Source organism: Diplotaxodon limnothrissa, linkage group LG7, assembly GCF_057381915.1.
Source record: "Diplotaxodon limnothrissa isolate DT_005_m linkage group LG7, D_limnothrissa_male_GT1.1, whole genome shotgun sequence".
Classification (NCBI taxonomy): Eukaryota; Metazoa; Chordata; class Actinopteri; order Cichliformes; family Cichlidae; genus Diplotaxodon; species Diplotaxodon limnothrissa.
In genome coordinates this window covers 26,802,913-26,822,050 of record NC_140602.1, presented here as the reverse complement: position 1 = coordinate 26,822,050, position 19,138 = coordinate 26,802,913, and the positions used below count along the sequence as shown (strand labels likewise).

General features: G+C 43.8%; 2 protein-coding genes across 7 annotated transcripts in view; both read right to left on the bottom strand.

Moving 5' to 3' along the window:
- The window catches only part of LOC146628390 (uncharacterized), a 60,441-nt gene extending 48,202 nt beyond the window's left edge, over positions 1 to 12,239 (bottom strand). For 5 of the 6 annotated variants that reach the window (XM_085359491.1, XM_085359494.1, XM_085359496.1 and 2 more), the window contains exon 1: positions 12,009 to 12,239. The gene's annotated coding sequence lies outside the window, so the exon portion shown is untranslated. Of the gene's footprint in view, positions 1 to 9,654; positions 9,663 to 12,008 lie in introns of those variants that run through there. The other variant, XM_085359492.1, reaches the window with a different exon arrangement.
- Positions 12,240 to 15,307: 3,068 nt separating this feature from the next.
- ska1 (spindle and kinetochore associated complex subunit 1) lies at positions 15,308 to 18,871 on the bottom strand. Its single transcript, XM_085357802.1, has 6 exons — positions 18,790 to 18,871; positions 18,578 to 18,693; positions 18,020 to 18,114; positions 17,239 to 17,364; positions 16,100 to 16,269; positions 15,308 to 15,456 (listed from the first exon to the last, which is right to left on the bottom strand). The coding sequence occupies exons 1-6, from the start codon at positions 18,869 to 18,871 to the stop codon at positions 15,308 to 15,310; spliced, it is 738 nt and encodes a 245-aa protein (XP_085213928.1).
- Between the last annotated feature and the right edge of the window lie 267 nt (positions 18,872 to 19,138).

Genomic DNA, 19,138 nt, shown 5'->3' with positions numbered 1-19,138 from the left:
GTTAAGTGTTGTTCATTCGATTTCCTTTTTACACCTATTAGTATATTGGATCCAACTATGGACAGGTCACAGCAAAATCAGTCAAACAACAGATGAAGAAATTTACAGGCTTGTTAGATATGTGCAAGAAAAAAATGAATAAAAGGAAAAAGCATGTTAAAATGGAATACTGAAAATAGGGGAAAAGCTGCTCCTTTGCCAAATAATAGCTTACCAGTGGACTAAACCTCATGGGGAGAAGTTTTAAATCCAATATGTTCCTCCTTTGACTTCTTTGAGTTAGCACAAGACTCCCCAGATTGAAGAAGCTCTCCACAGGCACACTCGAGGGTATTGCTGTGTTTCATGGAAAGAGTCTATCCTGAAAAAGTTCGGGATCCTCAAATATTCAATAACTTCAGTGTCTGAGTGAAAGGAAGCAGTATCCTGCTCTTCAAATACAAAGAAGTCATTTTCAGTGACGCTGCAGGCCGAAGTCTGTCACTAAAGCGCTGCATCTTACTGCTCACTGTGGGACAAATGATGACAGTCAGCACTTTAGTGCTTCTCTTCTTTTACAATGTGGTTTTCGTCTTGATCGCGGACAACATAGGTTACAGTGGAGTAGACATTACACTGACAAGTATCCCATATCAGTGACATTCACATCCAAAAACTGACTGCTGTCTACTCCACTGTAGACAGCAGTCAGTTTTTGGATGTGAATGTCACTGATATGGGATACTTGTCAGTGTACTTGATTACTAAAATAACTCACAGCTGCAGTTTTATATAAATGGTTGTAATTTGTCATGGATTTTTTTAGGATTCTTCTGCTTCAGTGTTAAAAGCCTTAATAAGTCCCAACCTTAACAAATGGCAGGCTCCATACGGTCAAATTGTGTCCCCATCTAATCGTTCAGTTATAGCACATGCTGATGAGCGAGTTATCTGTTGTTACAGTGTTCTGTGACCATGGCAGACAGATTAACTATACTCTATAAATATTCTAGGCTTACAGACTGCATACAGACTGCTGCCCTGTGCTGCTGTTCGACGCCTTTGCAAGAGAAAATAAAAAAAAAACAGTTTCTGTGCTGTGTGCACCTCAATTCATTTCATATTTCCACGACGACCTTGGTGTCACCTACGGGATCCTATGACTGATTGGCATCTGGGGTCTGAGATGGACATAAACTGATTATCCCTGAAAAGTGCTAAGACCAACAACACTGGGATTTTCATCAGAAGACCACATTGTCTTCAAGGGTGAGAGATCCGAAGAAATTGTTATAATTTTGAAAAAAGAAAATTAGGAAATTGATTGTTTCTCTGTGTTCACACCTGGTGTAGAGTTCATTACAGGGCCGAGTAAACCCAGGGAGCTCAGCAGAACAACTTTAAATGACTTTCAAAAGGAGAAAGTAACCGAGGACCTGGTCGTCCTCGCTGTATTGACTGCTCCATCATATAATAGTGGAAAACAGTTTAGATTTATAGCCTATAGACAAAATGAAGGAAGATTCAGCATGAGGAAGCTAAATCAGCTGGAAGAGAAAGCAGATCTTAGAATACAAGAGGTAAAATGGTAAACGAACTGGTTCTTAAATAGTGGTTTTCTACTCTAGATGAGCATTCAAAGCTCTTTATACAACAAGCCTCTTAAACACACTTAAAGCCATTCAAACAAGCACTTTTCCCCCTATGCTTAAGTACTTTCATTCTAATACTCAAACTCCAATGGAGCACAAGTTGAGGTTAGTATCTTGCCCAAGGTTATTTGGCATGCACACTGGAGCAGGCAGGGATTGAACCACCAACCTTCTAATTAGTAGATGAGCAGTGCCCTACAGTACGAAGCTCGTTCAACATATCCAGGGTATCTGTCATGGTCCCCGTGCCTGCTCGGCTGGCCCTGTGTGGCTACATGTTATGTTTTGTCTTTTCTCTCTCTCCTCTCTCTCTGCTCGCTGCCTGGGCGGAGCTCATTGTGAGCTCCCGGCCTCCACCACCTGTAGGCAATCACCTGTGGCTCCTCACCTTGTTTGCTCCCGCTACTTAAGGCAGTGACTGAGAGCACCTCGCCGCTGGACTATTGAGTAACGCTCGTCAGTACTACTTTAGCCTCAGCCAGTTTTGAGCTCTGTCCGTGAAAGTTCCGTGCTAACTCTTGTTCTCTGTATGCAGATTTCTCGTGTTTGGTTTGGAGACTCTGGACGCTTTTCCCGACCCCGCTCTGCACCCCTGGGAACCCTGGCCTCCTTCTCCTTCACCTGTATATAGTGCACCTGGAGTGTGTAAATAAACCTGTTTTTCTAAGATTTCAGTCTGCGCCGAGTCCTCCCTGCTCCTCCGTGACAGTATCTTTCACTTATCTTAACACTGGCGATCAGGCTAAACGGTCATACAAAGCTGGTTATCAAATCGCTAAGCTAACCCAGGGTTAACTACTACCTACTACAGCAATGTTATCAAATGGCGACAAAAAATATCAAAAGGTTATAAAAATATACCAGTAAAATGCACAACTTCGGAGAAGTGAATGAAGCTTCGGAGCAGCTTAAGTCACCATTGTGATTTACTCCAGTAAGAAGTCAACCACCTTTGTAGTACAAAAAACCCAGGGTTAACCCTAAAACTCCAGCAAAGAAATAAAATTATTTTACTGAAAATCCCAAACCCCCTGGAAGCATTAAATGTGTGAAAGTATGAGTGAGAATGCAGGGACAGAAAGGAAGCTAAAAAAGGATAAGGGTAAAACAGATAACTCGTCTCTAGAGTTATCTTGATTGCATCCTTTCTTAGAAGTGTCATGGACTGCTATGTTCAAGGCAGAAATAGGACTCCAATGCAAACTGAGGGTTTAAATACACAAGAGGACATTAGGAAGGAGTGGAGACACCAGAGGAACAACACAGAGCTAAACTAAATCTAACTAATGAGATAAGGAGATGAAAATCTCAACACAACACACTTGACACAAGCAACTATCTGTGGTGAAGTGTGGTTTGTGGTTCAGCTGCAGGGGAGAGATGAAGCAGTGGGTTCAGGGTGTGGTGTCAGGGAGGCTGACCAGAACAGCTGATTTCCATTATCTTATCATGCCTCCCCTATATAGGTTGGATACCGAGAGCTGATGGGAGAGGTGTGTATGGTGTTGGATTGAACGGAAGTATGGCAGCTGGAAAGCTGTACGAGAAGACTGAGCAAAAATCCAATGTAAATAAACATACACGTACCTTGTAAAGTTGTGTGCGTCGGGTCCTTTGTCACACTTTTAAAATAAAACAGGAAGTAACTAACACTAAGACCAGGACTAAGACATACAAACTTGACGGAGCAAAACCTGACGTAACGATCCTCTTTTCTACCAAGACTAGCGACTGGAACATGGCATGTCACCTCTCTGGGTAGGAATGAGCCTCAGCTAGTGCATTAGGTTTAGAGGTACCGGGTAGATATAGTCAGGCTCACCTCAGTGCACAGTTTGGGCTCTGAAACCAGTCTCCCGGAGAAGAGCTGGACTCTGGTTCAGTTTGGAGTTGCCCTTGGTGAGAGGCAGCAGGCTGGGGCTCCGTTAGTCAAACTCGGATACAGAAGGAACAATGCGGTTTTCCGCCCGGTCGCAGAACACTTGAACAGCTCTTTACTCTCTCAAGGATACTTGAGGGTGCATGGGAGTTTGCCCAACCAGTATACATGTGTTTTGTGGACTTGGAGAACTCGATCCTTAAACAACCACTGCAAGAGCTTGGTCTGCATAACTGGCAATAAGTCGGACTCATTCCCTGTTTGTGTTGGACTCCACCAGGGCAGCCCTTTGTCACCAATTCTGTTCGCAATTTGACCATCGTGCTAAAGCAAGAGCTGAGCGTAAAAGCAAAACTGTCGATTTACCGGCTGATCTATGTCCCTACCCTCACCTATGGTCACGAGCTTTGGGTAGTGGTCAAAAGAACAAGATCGCAGATACAAGCGGCGGAAATTAGCTTTCTCCAAAGGGTAGCTGGCTTCTCCCTTAGAGATTGGGTGGGCCCTCCAGGAGGGGCTCAGAGTAGAGCTGCTACTCCTCCACATCAAAAGGAGCCAGTTGAGGTGGTTTGGGCATCTGATAAGGATGCCTCCTGGGCACCTCCTGAGTGAGGTGTTCCGGGCATGTCCCACCGGGAGGAGGCCCCGGTGCAAACCCGGGACACACTGGAGAAATTATATCTCTCACCTGGCCTGGGAATGCCTCGGTGTTCCCCTTGGACAAGCTGTACGAGGTGGCAGGGGAGGTCTGTGCTTCTCTGCTTAGCCTGCTGCCTCTGCGACCCAGCCCAGGCTAAGGGGCAGAAAATGGATGGATGGATGGATGGATGGCATGACCTTAAAAAGGCGGTTCATGGTCGAAAACCCTCCAAGGTGGCTGAATAACAACAATTCTGCAAAGATGGGTGGGCCAAAATTCCTCTTAATTACTGGAATTATTACTGCTAGTTTCACTGCTAGTTTTAAGCATTCCAACGTACATTATGTAAACTGCAGAAAACATACACACACTGCCATTGTATGTCAAACACATATAAAGACTGAAAAAGCATGCACGCGCACACGCACGCACACACACACACACTTGGCTCTTGCGACAGAAACAGAGAGAAGGACATGTTTCCACAACTTGTTGTAATTATGTGTTTTAAGACTGAATGCTGACTCCGGCTGTTCTTTCCAAAAATTTATGGTGAGAGCCTACCTCAGCTGGTGGTAAGCTATGTCTGGTATGGCAGGAATGACAGAGTAGCAGAGAGAGAGTGGAAGGAAGAAGTGAGGGGTGCTGTGCTTCACTCCGTCACAGACTTCCTCTGACTGCACAGTGGAGCTGCAAAAGGCTGGGCTCTTATCACAACACACCAGCTCAGCCACAGCCAATCAGCTGCTGCTTCTGGCAAAGCTCAGCCAGCTTTTAACCCACATTTTACAGGCTTTCACCTTGAATAAAATACCAAGGCCCAGATTCTAAGGACCAGAGGTAACAGCAGAGAATGAAAACGAACAGAACACTTTGAGAATTTGGTGTAGAAGATTAATGAAAATCTATTAATTCATTATTAAACTGTATTTGCTGATATCACAACTGCGAGACACACTGCACTTTTGTGCTGTTTTGATTTATCACACATCTCTCAGTAACCTGGTGTGTTTGGAGCAATCAGTGAGGCCAGACTGAAGACATGAGTCGCTAGGTCTATTCATTTCAGGCAGCTGCTGCAGGTAGTGTGGGGTGGTTGTGGTTGTGGTTGTGTTGTGGTTGTGTTGTGTTGTGGTGGTGGCAGACTTTGGCCCTTTAGTACCAACTGAGATGTGTTTCAATCCCACAGCCTACCTGAGTATTGCTGCTGATCACGTGCATCCCAATGTATAGTTCCAGCAGAATAATGTGCTACATCTCAAAGCTCAGATCACCTCAAAGAGATATTTGCTGCGCTCAAACAGCCTCCACATTTACCAGATCTCAATCCAACAGAGCACCTTTGGGATGTGGTGAAACTGTTACAAATCTGGAGCAACAGTGTGATGGAATCATTTCAACATTGACCAAAACTCCATCGGAATGTTTCCAGTACACTGTTAGATGAGCCGGTCTAGCTACTAAGCTGCAATGGTGGTGAATCCTCTTACTCACACGCCCCAGTGACTCACTGGTGCACATTTTAGTAAACAGTTTAGTAAACTAAGCCTTGGCCCACATGAAGAGGTGGGCCTAGCATATTTCAGTTGTACACTTGTAGTGTGACCGCTGTCACAACCCAGCACAGATGTCACTTCCTCAGTTACAGCTAACTCTGGAAAAGTAATTTTGTTTAAGTAATGAAATATCTGAGAGAAGAGTGTCACCACTTTTCTAACCACAAAAATGCATAAAGTTATTAAAAATGAATCATTCAATGACAAATTAAGCAGCTAATAGATCTGTTCACTGGAACTCACAACACGAGGTCCATAAAGGGTTGATGTCAGTGCAGAAAGACCAAAAACAACTTACGAGTGACCAACAATCTGTTACATTCTTAAAAAGAAGCAACGCTCCGGGTGGCTCAGGAAAACCAACAGGCCTGGAAGTCAACAAAAACAACTAAAGTTCACGACTGCAGAATTATTTCCTGGGGAAGAAAAGCCCTTACAACATCTAACAAGAGAACTCCTGAGTGAATAAGTGTACAAGAGACGGTTTACAACAAGGTACAAGCCACTGGTTAGACTCACGAACAGGAAGGCCAGAGTAGACTTTTCCACCTCAGTGCTAGGAAAAAAAAATCAGTGGACAGATGACAGCCAGATTAACTTGTACCAGAATGATGTAAGAGAAAAGCATTGACCAGCTCATTATCTGTCATCATCTGTCAAACGTGGTGCAGGAAACCTTATGTTTCCCTGTTGTCATCATGTATGCCTGCCAGTGGAAGCGGGTCACTGGAGTTTACTGATGATGTGACTGCTGACAGAAGGATTAATTATGAAGTGAACTGTCACCAGAACAACTTACAAAGCTTTTGGTACCAAAACTTTGAAAATGCAACAGTACTTGTTTATTACAGGTTAAAGTTGATGTCAGCAACACATGTCTACAAGTGTTCCAGTCCATCGTTACACTCATTTAGTGGCCAGCCTGCCAGGACACGTCAAGATATTGTTTCTGAGTGTGATGTTACAACAAGGAGAAATATCAGTTTCATCACTTGTCAAAGTGTCTGTCTGTGGATCTCTCAACAACCAACCTTATTTAATCATTTTACCACGTACGGCAACAATATAGGAAATGTCAAGGCTATACTCACTGCAATTGTGCATGTCCTACGAGTCACTGTGCTTTCAACAGCATACTATATATGAAGCTTACCATGCCTGCTTCAAAGCAGCCGCGTGGACATGTTCTGTGCCTGCTGGGGTTTCCTCCGGGTGCCTCGTCACACATTCCAAAGACAAACTGGTGATTCTTTACTGGCCACAGGCCAATATGTGAGTATGTCCACAGCTCATCTCAGGGCTGTTGACCTGTCTAAGGTATAGTCCACCCCGTCTCTCAACCTCAGGGTGGGTTGCTGCATAGGAAATTTGATAGATGGTGAAGAGGGGAATATTATGCAATCTTTATATTTTGTTCATCATTCATTCATACTTGTGAACACAAGTCCAGACAGACACAGGAGAACTGGTTAATATATGAACTGACATAGTGCTTTTCTACTCTGAGCACTTTACTAGAAGCCTCATCCCCTCAGTCACACACATCCATACAAGAACTTTTGTTTAACATTCACACACGCACTCACACTGTAGTGGATGCATTAGGGGCAAATCAGGGTTCAGTATCTTGGCATGGATGGATGCTCCTTTTAAATACTAATAATATATACTCAGTTAAAAGACACTGGAGAGGTCTAAGCTTAACTACTCTTGTTCTTTGCTAATTATAAATTGGAACTACTCAGCAGCTATTTTTAACCGTGTGTATATGCCAGAATATTTTAGAATGACGTACAACATCACATTAGGCAGAGAACTGGACAAATAATTCAGTTTAAAGAGAAGGACGTTACAGCGTGTTTAGCAGATGAGGACATAAAATAAAAAGCACAGACTTTATGACTGTCTGTCAGCAAAGAGCACAAACATGGATGAGAGGTCCGGCTCTGGGACTCCAACTCTTTGACACCATCCACCTGTCAAAGAGGCCACGCCCACTTAATCATGCAGATTTTAAGCCCCTATAACTCCAGGAATTACTAATGTCAGTGTCACAGGTGCCGAGAATATATAGAAAGAATCGCACACAGACCGTGCTGTGAACATGTGTGCAGACTGTGGTTTTGGGCTCTAACTGACTGTTTCAGTGTCTGGAGCTTTAAATCAACCTGGGACTGCTGCTGCTTCCGCCCTCAGGAACAATGACAGAACGACAGAGAGACGCAGCCAATGGCAGCAGAGTTTTACTACTGCAGACAGCGCTGTGAAAAACTATCGGCCCCTTCCCGATTTCTTAGTTATTTGCATATTTGTCACACTTCCATGTTTCAAATCATCAAACCAATTTCCATATTAGTCAACTATAACCTGAGTAAACACCAAATGCATTTATTAAATGATTATTCATCAATTTAAAAGCTATCCTGGCCATGTGTGAAAAAGTAATTCCCTAACCCTGATCACTGACAGAGGACTGTGCTCGAGTGTTTGTGGTAACTGGCAGTGACTAACAAAGTGACTGCTGGGTGCATCTCTGGGACTATTGTGACCTACTTTTGTGGAAGTGGACTTCTGGGAGGCGCTCTTGCTGCTGGGGAAGAATGGCAGCAGTAAGATGTTCACAGCTCAAACTTTACACGCTGAGGTTTATGCAAATCTCACAATATGTGAAAATACAAGTGATTTAAAAAATCATCCTTGTACAGTTGTTATGAATCTTTATAAGTCATGGGTTTGGATTTTGTGAAGGCTTACACACCATCCATTACGTCTCTGCTTCACTTTTTATTTTCATGTTAGCACAAACTGGCAAGTATACGTGTCTGGGCAATTCAAGTCAAACTATCCTGACCTCAGATGCAATCACACAGCTGAGCTCTGGCTGCTGTCACTTGCAGGCAATTACTGTTGCAAAGATATTTATACATGTGCCAAATTCCACAGGGGTGACACAGTGGCTTCATTAGGAGCACAGATCAGCCCGCAGAATCATCACTGAAACAACAAGGCTGCACATGGACCGACTTTTCTCCTGAAACTTTGTTAGCTTTGGTAGTGTTGTGAACAGCACTAGTATGGTGACATGGCAGGCAGGAGAGCGTGCTTTCAGTGACATCGGCACTCTGATAAGACCACAGAGCAGACGCTTCTGATACCTTTGCCTTTTTCAGCAAAATGAAGCATGAGACAAAAAAGCCAAAAAGAGGATTTTAATGAGAGCTGTTCGTGTATGTGCCTACAGCTCAAAGCACCAACCTCTGTCTGTCCTGCTTCGCTATGGGAACAGTTACGATGTAGAGTGAGGGAGCTTCTTTTCAGACTGTTTGTCTCTATTACTGCTGCAGTCACAGCACAACATACAAGCGCTACGCAGGACCTCCTGAAAAACATCAGCCGTGCTCCGACAGTGTCGAGTTCACTTTAAAGACGCCTGAGAGGAAACTGTCTGCTCGCTGTGACGTCACAGCATTTTAATAACTTTTGTGTCTGTGCATTTCCTGTGGTCACTGGCACGAATTCATTCCCAATCCTGAACTTGTTTTCTGTCACCACCAGCCTGTGCTGCATTCAGGGGGCATCTGTAGACTGTGTACAGAGAAATGAAACCTGGGTTACACTCTCTTTGGAAACAAACTGAATCAGTCAGTGGGATCAGAAAAGCACAGAAATGGGCGACGCTGTGTTAGACTGCAGTAACAGCTGGGCCTGTGTGGACTGTCTGCACACAGTCATGTACGCCGGCACCTTCTGACATCTCATACAAGCATTTTAATTTCTACTTTTTAATCCATCTGAGAGAACACCGTCACTGGCCATCAACTTGGCTTTTAAGAAATTTTAGCTGCTGCTAACCAGCTAAGGAGCCCGAGAGAAACAAGATAAAAAGTTAGAAATGAAGAACAGCCAACATATCAGGGAGTCAGCTGTTTCCATCTCATGTTTTCTTACCGGCTGACCTCAGTATCACCTAGCTGCCTCTCCGCATGGTCTGTCCTCCTGTGGTTGGATGGACTCAAACTCCACTGTCTTGGACTGCAGCTGGAACATTAGTCTGTACTCTGTTCTCTAGTTCCTGTCAGCTTCAAGGTCACACTAACGAGAAAGTAAAGCAAGCAGCGTTCATCTGCATTATGTCTCACACAATCATTTATTTAAGAAAGCACACACTGCACTGCTGTGCATCACAACACCCAGAACAAGTACGACTCAGAACAACAAACACAGCGTTCAGAAGACATGCTAGCAGAGTGAGAGAGCATGACTCAACAGTAAAGCATGCAGCACTGGTTAACCCCACATAGCACGGCTGACTGCTGTGTGACAGAGCCACAGACAGACCGGAGAAACGCAACAGTGTGTGCTTCTGCCTTTTAAAGAGCCTGTAAGATAAAGCTCGAAATAGGAGTGCTTGACAGCCACATGTTCTCAAAGATTTCTGAAACATCCACACAGCACTCCGCCTGTCTGTCAGCATGAAGGAGGCCTGCTCATTTTGCAGATTCCCCGGTTTCCACACTTGATCTGAAACAGACAGACGATCCAGCTGCTCACTAACTGTGTGTGGAAGAGCAGCTAAGACCATGATCAATACGGTCCCTCCGTTAGGCTCTAAAGCAAGAACAGAGAATGTCCAACAGGAGATGTCACTGCTTGGTTCTTCTTCTGTGGTAAACCTCTTAACCCTTATTGGCTCATCAACAGATTCCCTCATCTGCCTTTTCCTAATCATGTTTAATTTGTCTTGATGGAAAAGGTGATGAGTTGAAGGAAAAGTCAAAAGGCAGCGTGAGCCGAATGTGAATTACATAAACACAAGCTCAAACGGTATAAAAGATGGACAGCTTCTTGATCTGAGAAGTGAAGCCAACATGAAAGTGCCTTAAAGCTGGTCAGCAGGGAACAACCTGTAACTAAAGCATGACTTTTGAGCCTACACAACTCTATGTGAAAGCAGCTCTCTAATGAAATCACAGGCTCAATCACACATTTTGGGTCCAAACAAATAACACATTAAATTCACTTTGTAAACTTTTGGTCATCTCAGAAGTCAGAAGTGACACATAAGGTGACAGACGAGCTCACGCAGGAGGCTCTGTGGATCTGTGATGTTTGCAGACGACATAGCTATTTGTAGTGAGAACAGAGAGCAGGTGGAGGAGAGCCCGGAGAGGTGGAGGTATGCTTTATATTGTAAGACAGACCCTACAATCATTGAGATCCACCTTCTAAAGCAAAGTGTACAAGAGAGGTGAAGAAGAGAGTCAAGGCAGGGTGGAGTGAGTGGTAATGAGTGTCATGATTTGTGAGAGACACACTGCAACAAGAAAAGCGACGCTGAGCTGGTTTGAACAAAGGATGCTCAATCTAGAGCTGCCAGGCAGGAGGAAACGAGCAAGAGCTCAGAGTGGATTGATGGATGCAGTGAAGGAGAACTTGCAGAGGTTGCGCTAACAAATGGAGGATGTTACATGGAGCAGGGTGAGATGCAGGCAGATGATGCGCTGTGGCGACCCTCTACCTGGAGCACTGACGCAGTGCCCCACCTTCAGTACATCAGCATGCTTCTCGGGTTAGTCCTCAAAGGAAGAGGGTGTTTTCTACCACTGTTAGAAGTGGTAATTAAATTTTTTTAATTTTCTGCCAAATGAATACACAGAAATGCACTGTCTGCAGTGCAGGAACAACTGCTTAATAAAGTGAGTATGAGCGATGGTGGTGATGATCTTTCAACCTCCGGGGTTGGAGCAGGAAAGGCTGGCATGAATGGAAGCATGCCTGTGCTGAGCAAGCAGCTCAACTGTACTGAGAGAGAAAAGCTAACAGCTGGAAAGAGAATGGCCAGATTGCAAAGCTCCCTCCCATCAGGCCTCATACACCCAGAGCATAGCTGTGTGTGTCAGTAATCAGCTCTTCAAAACCTGCATGAACTCTTTCATACCCCGTGTGACATCTGCCCAGCAGACTCCTGTTCCCTCCTCACTCCTCATATATTTTTACTGCACCTTATTTTTAAGCCTTTTACATTTTCCTAATTATTCTCTAATGGGTTTACTGAGCTCTACCGTACTGTTTTACTTTGTCGTATTATTTGTGTTTTTATAGTAAGTATTCTGTATTTTCAGAGGGCTTTTTCATACCTTACTAAGACGCTTTATGATATTTGCTTTCAGCTTCTCCAGTTTTGGAGAAGCTGAAAGCTGAACTGAAGGCTGACCGAGAACCAAACAGCGCGCACACACACACACACACCAGGACAAGCGCTTTGTTTGCGGACAGCTGCTCGGCTGTGCGGCTCTGCTTACCTCACTGCGGTGGTTTGAGGCAGAAATCAGCCTGTTGCTCCCTCACAGAGGCAGACACGGCTCACTGTGCTGAGCGGTTTCCAGGTCCATGAGGACGGAGTCTGTGCTGTAGCGTTTTCCTGAACTTCAGCTTCGAGTGAAATCACCGCGGAGACAAACAGCGCTGTGACGCACGGAACTGCTTTACTTTGAAGGGGAGCCTCTTCCTGCTGTACTCCGGGACCCTGCGCAGATTCGTGGATCAGCAATGAGCTGTGACAAGTTGTTCCAGCTCAGTTCAGTGGGCTTGTACACTGAGAATAAGCAGACTGCCCACAGGGGCACACATGCAGGGACTTGTGGCGATGAGCTCCTCAGACTGACCCCTCGTGGTACACGAACAAGAGTACACCAGAGCACACTGACCGCACAGTGTGCCTTTACCCAGCACAGTAACGTGAACACACACACAACACACGCTGTACTTAAGGATGGAAAATAAGCAGCAGAGCAAATAATATCGCATTGACTATGGCCGTCAATGTGATATTATTTGCTCTATGGCCGTCAATGTGATATTATTTGCTCTATGGCCGTCAGCTCTTTCTGGGACAGTGGCGCGCCTGCCCCTCTGTTGGTCTTCCTTGGTCTCTTGTGTTCTGAGGGCCTCTGGATGTCTGGAGCCTTGATCTCCTCCATACCTGCTTCATGCCCTGGAGGACGGGGCTGTGGCCCCCCCACACCCTCTAGCAGATCATTACATGAAGGAACCTTTTAAATACAAGCGCGCTCACGCTCACAGGTGTACACACGAGTGCTCACACACACAAACTACATCCTTTTTGGCTCCTACCTCAAAGCACACTGTGCGCTGTCGATCTTACGTGCTGCTCAATAATGTTTAATATTTAGTATTTACTGTTATATTCCCATAGATCATTGTGATGTTGTTTATTATACTGCTCTCTTTTTCTTCTGCTTGTTTTCTCTTTTTTCTCTCTCAACAGGTGATTCAGGTGATTGATATATGTATTTTTTGTCTGCTTATTTTGTTGGTTTTTGTTTTTTGCCCTTTATCCCCATCCCTCTTTTCCGCTGTTATTCTTTCCCTCTTTCTTTCTCCCCTTTCTTTTCCCCAGTCAAGTCTGTCCCGTGTGTAGCAAGTGAAAATAAAATAAAATAAACAATAAAAGCAAAGGTGAATCAAATAGACCATTACGGCAAGGCTGGGATGGTCCATTTGGTAAAGTAAATCCGTTGGGCATCTTTCTTTGCCTTTAGACAACAATTCTGATGGCAAAAAAGCCAAACGGGACAGGCAAAAAAACCCAAAAAAACAAAAAAACATTGACTATGGCCGGGACTTCCAGGCCATACTCACACAAATGTTTCTGTACACTATGCCGGCCACTTGGTTACGGCATTCCATGTATGACCTGCCTGCTAGTATCTTGTACCCTGCTGTTTTGTGTGGATTATCTCAAGGCCAGCTTTGCACAGCCTGCACCTGGGGTATTGTCTGGTGTGGTAGAACCCACCCTCTATGGATCTTGTACTGTATCTTGCGTTTGTACATACTGTGCAGGGGCCTGTCCTTCTATGATGGCTCCCCCTCTTGCTCCTCTTCTTTCTCGGGGTTCTACCACCTGTGGTATTCACTAAGCACACAGTCAGTTGTGGCCATTTTCCTGATGTATTTGTGGATGTTCATTGCCTCATCCTGGACTCACCAGTCCCAGGCCCCCTTCCTTCCGCTTAGCATACAGTCTCAGGATGCTGAACTTGGGGTGAAATCCTTCATGCATGGTGATGAGCTTCCTCGTCTTGATGTCAGTGGCTTCTGTCTTCTCCTTTGGCCAGCTTATTATCCAGGCAGGGCACCTGATCACGGGCAGGGCGTAGGTGTTGATAGCCCTGATCTTGTTTTTCCCATTCAGCTGATTCCACAGCACTTGCCTCACTCTCTGCAGCTATTTGCAGCTTTTCTAGCGGCCTCTTTAAGGTTCCCATTTGCCTAGGATTTCCAGGTACTTGCAGCTGTCCGGTATTACAATCCCCTCAGTTCTGACTACCTTCCCTCTCTTTGTTACCGTCCAACTACACTTCTCCAGTCCGAATGACATTCAGATGTCGTTCCTGTAGATCCTCGTGGTGTGGATTGGACTGAGGGGGGTTCAGGCTTATGCAGAAAAGCAGTGGGGACAGCGCATCTCCTTTGTAGACCCCACACTCGATAGTGACTTGTGCTACAGGCTTGAAATTGGCCTCTAGTGTTGTTTGCCACATCCCCATTGAGTTCCTGATGAAGGCTCTCAGCATCCTGCTGATCTTGTATAGTTCTAGGTATTCCAGGATTCATGTGTGGGGCATTGAGTCATATACATATATAAAATTACTTATTACTTTCAGCCTGTGTGTTAGCGTCCCATTGATGACGTGAATGCCTGAGAAGCTGTTGCACAAACTGAGCCTGACCATAACTTCTGTTCTGAGTATCAAGAGATTGATCACCTTTACTTTAATCAACCCGGAGTGTGTTCTTCCAGAGTTAAGCATGCGAGTTATTCTACCAGTCACGCATTAAAGTAAGATAATGAATGACCATTGGAGCTCTGATACCAGGATTCACCATGGCACCAACAAAGAGAGCCTCCATTTTAATCCAGCGGCCTCTGGAATATAAAGTTTTCAGTGTGGAACAGAATTTTTATTTCATAAACCACTACCAGGTAACCCTGGGGTAGTCCCAGAGCAGACAGTATTACCCTTTGTCTAACCTTGTGGCAGGTTTGTGGTCTTTGGCTCTGATAGCGTCTTGAGAGCGACTATTGCTACAACATCTTCCATTCTTGTGATGTTTGTGTTGCTTACAAATGATATTGCAGGAGTTTCAGGAATGTTGCTGTAATGACCTCACGCACAATAGGTGGTACTTAATTGTAATGGAAAACGACTGAAACGGAGCTGAGCAGAGGTGCTAGTGGAAAAGGGCTATAAATCTCTGAATGAAGTCTCAAAAAAACCACAAAAAGCAATTTAATCATAACCAAGCTTTCAGACATGTAAAGATATTATTACATTATTACAACATAATGATACAGAAGAGAAAATGTGCCATTTATTATTACTAGTATCTATTATTACACTATATGACAATACAACATATAGAAGTTTAAGTACGCAAACATATATATATACCAGAAGCGTGTTAAATGTTTGGTATGTCTACCTATCACAACAAATGACATTTACCTATGTAAGCCATTTACAAATATGGCAGTGTACTAGAGAAAAGGAAAAACTAACTGAAAGAGTCTTTTTCATAGCAGCATGTAGCGGGTGAGCCCTCCCCCTCGGAGCTCCCGCAGGCGCTGGCAGTGTCGCAGCATGTTCAGAATCCCCTGAAAGCGTTTGTCCACCTTCATCTGGGTAAATTCACGAATGTCATCCTCCACCACAAAATACTGACCTGCAAAACATTTAAGCACAACTGTGAAACTTTGTGTTTTACAAACAATCCTTTCTCAGAAACTGACCAATATGGATGTGATAATGTACTTATAAAGAGCCAGTTGAAAAAAGTGATCTCAAATATCTGAGATGTGGGTTTGCATTTAATGATTCGCCCACAAAGCTGAAAGCAAAAGAAAAACAAGCAAGTATAACACCGGTATCCTTCGTTTTTTAATTTTCAGGACAGTTTTGTTTGCTCTGTTTAGTCCAAAATGATTTTTATATCGCTTTATATGACTCATGAATACTTAAAAACATACACACAAATAAAATAAATGGCAGAAGAAAGGTCTGTGGATCATTAAAAGCCTATGCTTAGCTGAAAACACTAAAAAGACAACATATCAAATATTGAAGTCTAACATTTTCACTGTCTTGAGGGGAAAAACCCAGAGATGCTTTCAAAGTGATCAGAAAAACCTTCACAATGATTCTAAAATGTGATCTTAAAGCAAGAAAGACTTCTGTTGCAAACTAAGGAGCTTGGTAAGAAAGAAAGCTCTTTGGACTAACATGACCTCTATGACTGAAAACCTACACGCCCATTCTGTCTTCCTGAGACGTACACAAGTAGCACACAATTTTGGCTTGCAGGATACCTTTTGTATCTTTGGTCTCTTGGTCCTTAAAGCGCTGGTGCAGCTTTCGTGAGTGATTGTTGAGTGTTTTCAAGGACTGATGGACAATCTTGTACTTGGCTGCTACAGCAGTATTGATGCTCTCCACTGCTGCATTGAGCTGCTCATATGTCACACGTCCTTTCATGTACCTGTATGAACACACATCAGAAAAACACCGTTTCATGTTATGTCTTCAGCTATTATGGGAGCAATAGTGAGCGGTATGGGCATAATGAGCCAACCATGGTAGAATAGAGCAGTGTAACTGAACTAGATGAGGCCCAGCCACCAATGACATCTGCTGAGCTGACTGTAGCCAGACTGCCCTATGATGACGGCTGGAAGTCATAAAATCAGAGAACTCAGGAAGGATGTCAGTCACTAACAGAAATGCAGAAGGGTGTCATGACACACAGGTCCTGCATGAATAAGAGGTACAAGAAGTCTCTCAATGAGCTCTGGCGGGTAGCACAAGCACAAAAGCACAAGGGCAGATCCAGCCAGAGCTTAGACGCTTAGTCCTGCAGGCCAGGAATAAGCGAGATATCGACTCACTGCTCCACCACACGAAGATCTAAGGCAAGGATATCGGGATGTCCTTTGGACTGGATAAGTATACCTGAATGACTGCAACGAAACGGAAGGTGATCCAAAGCAAAGGGGCGGAGCTACAGAAAGCAAAATAGTCAAATACTTCCAGAAAGTAAAACAGGTGCTGAGAAGCCAGCTGAACAGTAGGAAAAGATCCAAGCCATCAAATATTCTTTAGCAGATATCAGACACCCAGCTGTAATAAAGAGGAAATGGATGCCACTGATATGAAGACATGAAAACTCCTCATAATGAACAGACAGGTGTCCAGCATATTATATGATATTAACAAGCTAGCACGCACACACACACACACACACACACACACGTTGCCAGATCCTAGCAGGCAAGGCATACATGGTACCCCATAATCAAGTAGCTGGCATTGTATACAGAAACATCTGTGCCAAGAATGGCCTGGAAGGCTCAAGGTCAAAATGAGATAGCCTCCCTAGATTGTTTAAGTGGGTTTCACAAAGGTTTCATACATAAGGTCATTTTGAATTACAGTGATTGATTATACTTACTGAGGGATGCTCTCAAACTCTGGCATAGTGACAAACTCCATCTCTCTGACAAAACTCTTGCTGCTCTTTTTTTCTGCTGGCTGAACCTCTACAGCTTCTTTCTGATTTATTGCAGGTTCGCTTCCTCTGGAAAATAACAGATCATAAGCATTTACTGCATATTTTGTAAGGTGGTGGGCTCTACAAGCAAGGTACAGCAACAGTTGAAAGCAAACATAATGCGTTTGTTTTTATGCTGAGAAGAGCGGGGGGAAAACAAAAAAAACAACCAAGCACTTTTTGATTAACAGCAGAGTAATGAAGTCAGCTGTCTTAATCCATCTGCAGTTCTGGTAAGCTCCACTTAGCAGCACATGAACTCTCCACCTGCTCACTGACTCTCCACCTCACGATGGATCTCCAGAGAGCAACAAGAACAACTGCTTCTTGCTGCCCCCCATGAGCTGGATGGTAACACCGGGAGTTGTGGTTCAGCATCTGAGTGTTATCAAAGACTGCTACAACAGCAGTCTGAGCAGAGAAGCAGGCAGTATGGAAATCCACGACAGGAAGGACCGGGCTGGATAGTTAGTGCCAATTTTTCAAACAAAGAGAAGTAAAAAATTGAGCACAAACAACATTCTGTTGAAAGGGTAACATAACAAAAAAGGTAAAAATGCTGAAGCGGGTTGCCAAATATATTTGATTCATAGATCATTAGAGAAATACTGCTTTATTCAAAATAAAATCCCCCATTTTCCATTAAAAAAAAAGCATAAGTAAGCAATCCCGGTATTCTCACTTGAGCAGGCCCTTCTTCCGGGGCATGTGTGGAGGGATGTTGTTCTTAATGTGCTGAACATCCTGTAGATGCTTCTGGAAAACCTCATCAAGTTCCTGAGTGAGAAAAAGAGACTGTCAAACCCTAAAACCCTCCGCTCACTTAATGTTTTACTCTGGATGATTTCATTATTTGTTTTCATCTCTGCCATTTTTCCTGCATTCACAAAATTCTGGCATCCTCAAAGGGTGCTTTTTAAGGAAACTAAATGTTGTTTATCTAGGTTTTCATTTAGAAAGCATTAAAAAGCCATTTTGCTGATCAAACTGTCAGGAGAAAATGAATTTCTATTTTGTGCATGTAGTCACCCCTGAAGGTCCACTCTGAGCAAAGGAAAAGCAAGACATTCATGCTAAAAATTAATATCACTTCAGGGGCTTGACTGGATGGCATGTATCAGTGACTAACTGGTTTATGCAGTAGTTAAAATTAGTTATGGCGGTCACAGCTTATTCTTCTTTATTGGTGTGAATGTTAGACTTGTTTGTTCCAACAGATAAACAAACGCCTCTACTTTACCTTGAGATGCTTCAGGTGCTCCTTCTGCTGGTCAACGCCTTTTTCAAACTCCTCCAGAAGTCTCTCCAGGGCAAACAGTTCTTGTCCAAGTTTCTTCGTCTTGTTTTGAGGCAATTCTGTATGCAGAGGAACATTTTATGTCACAAAACTTAGCAGTGGTTCCCATGGATGCAAACACTATCATCAGTCTCATACAAGTGGACATGTCATACCAATAACTGACAGATCCAGCATGTGTTTTATAGAAGTTATTCTGTCATGAATGTGGTGGCTGATATCCTCAAGGTCGCCCATTTTTCTGAAACAGGGTCAAATTAAAACCATTAACATTGGAATTTAAAATTCTAACCTGTCAAGCATGCAGGTGAAGGTCATGCACAAAACTAAAGTAGAACTTTGATGATATCAAACTGCTTAAGGAGAAGAAAAAGCAACAGGCACGACAATGAAAATTGGATCGAAAAACATTGCCTCTCTAAAACCTTAAACATTTAAGTTGTAGACATGGGACATGTGAGACTGCTGCTCCAGCCATCTCCTAAAGCGAGCGCATTATGTCAG

What these genes read in the sequence shown, in the direction of transcription:
- ska1 (XM_085357802.1), bottom strand. Translation starts at nt 18,871, where the DNA reads ATGGGCGACCTTGAGGATATCAGCCACCACATTCATGACAGAATAACT. An exon ending in CGGAAGAAGGGCCTGCTCAA is followed by an intron (nt 17,365 to 18,019) that starts GTGAGAATACCG and finishes GTTATTTTCCAG; the next exon opens with AGGAAGCGAACCTGCAATAA. An exon ending in AGAGACCAAAGATACAAAAG is followed by an intron (nt 15,457 to 16,099) that starts GTATCCTGCAAG and finishes AATGTTTTGCAG; the next exon opens with GTCAGTATTTTGTGGTGGAG.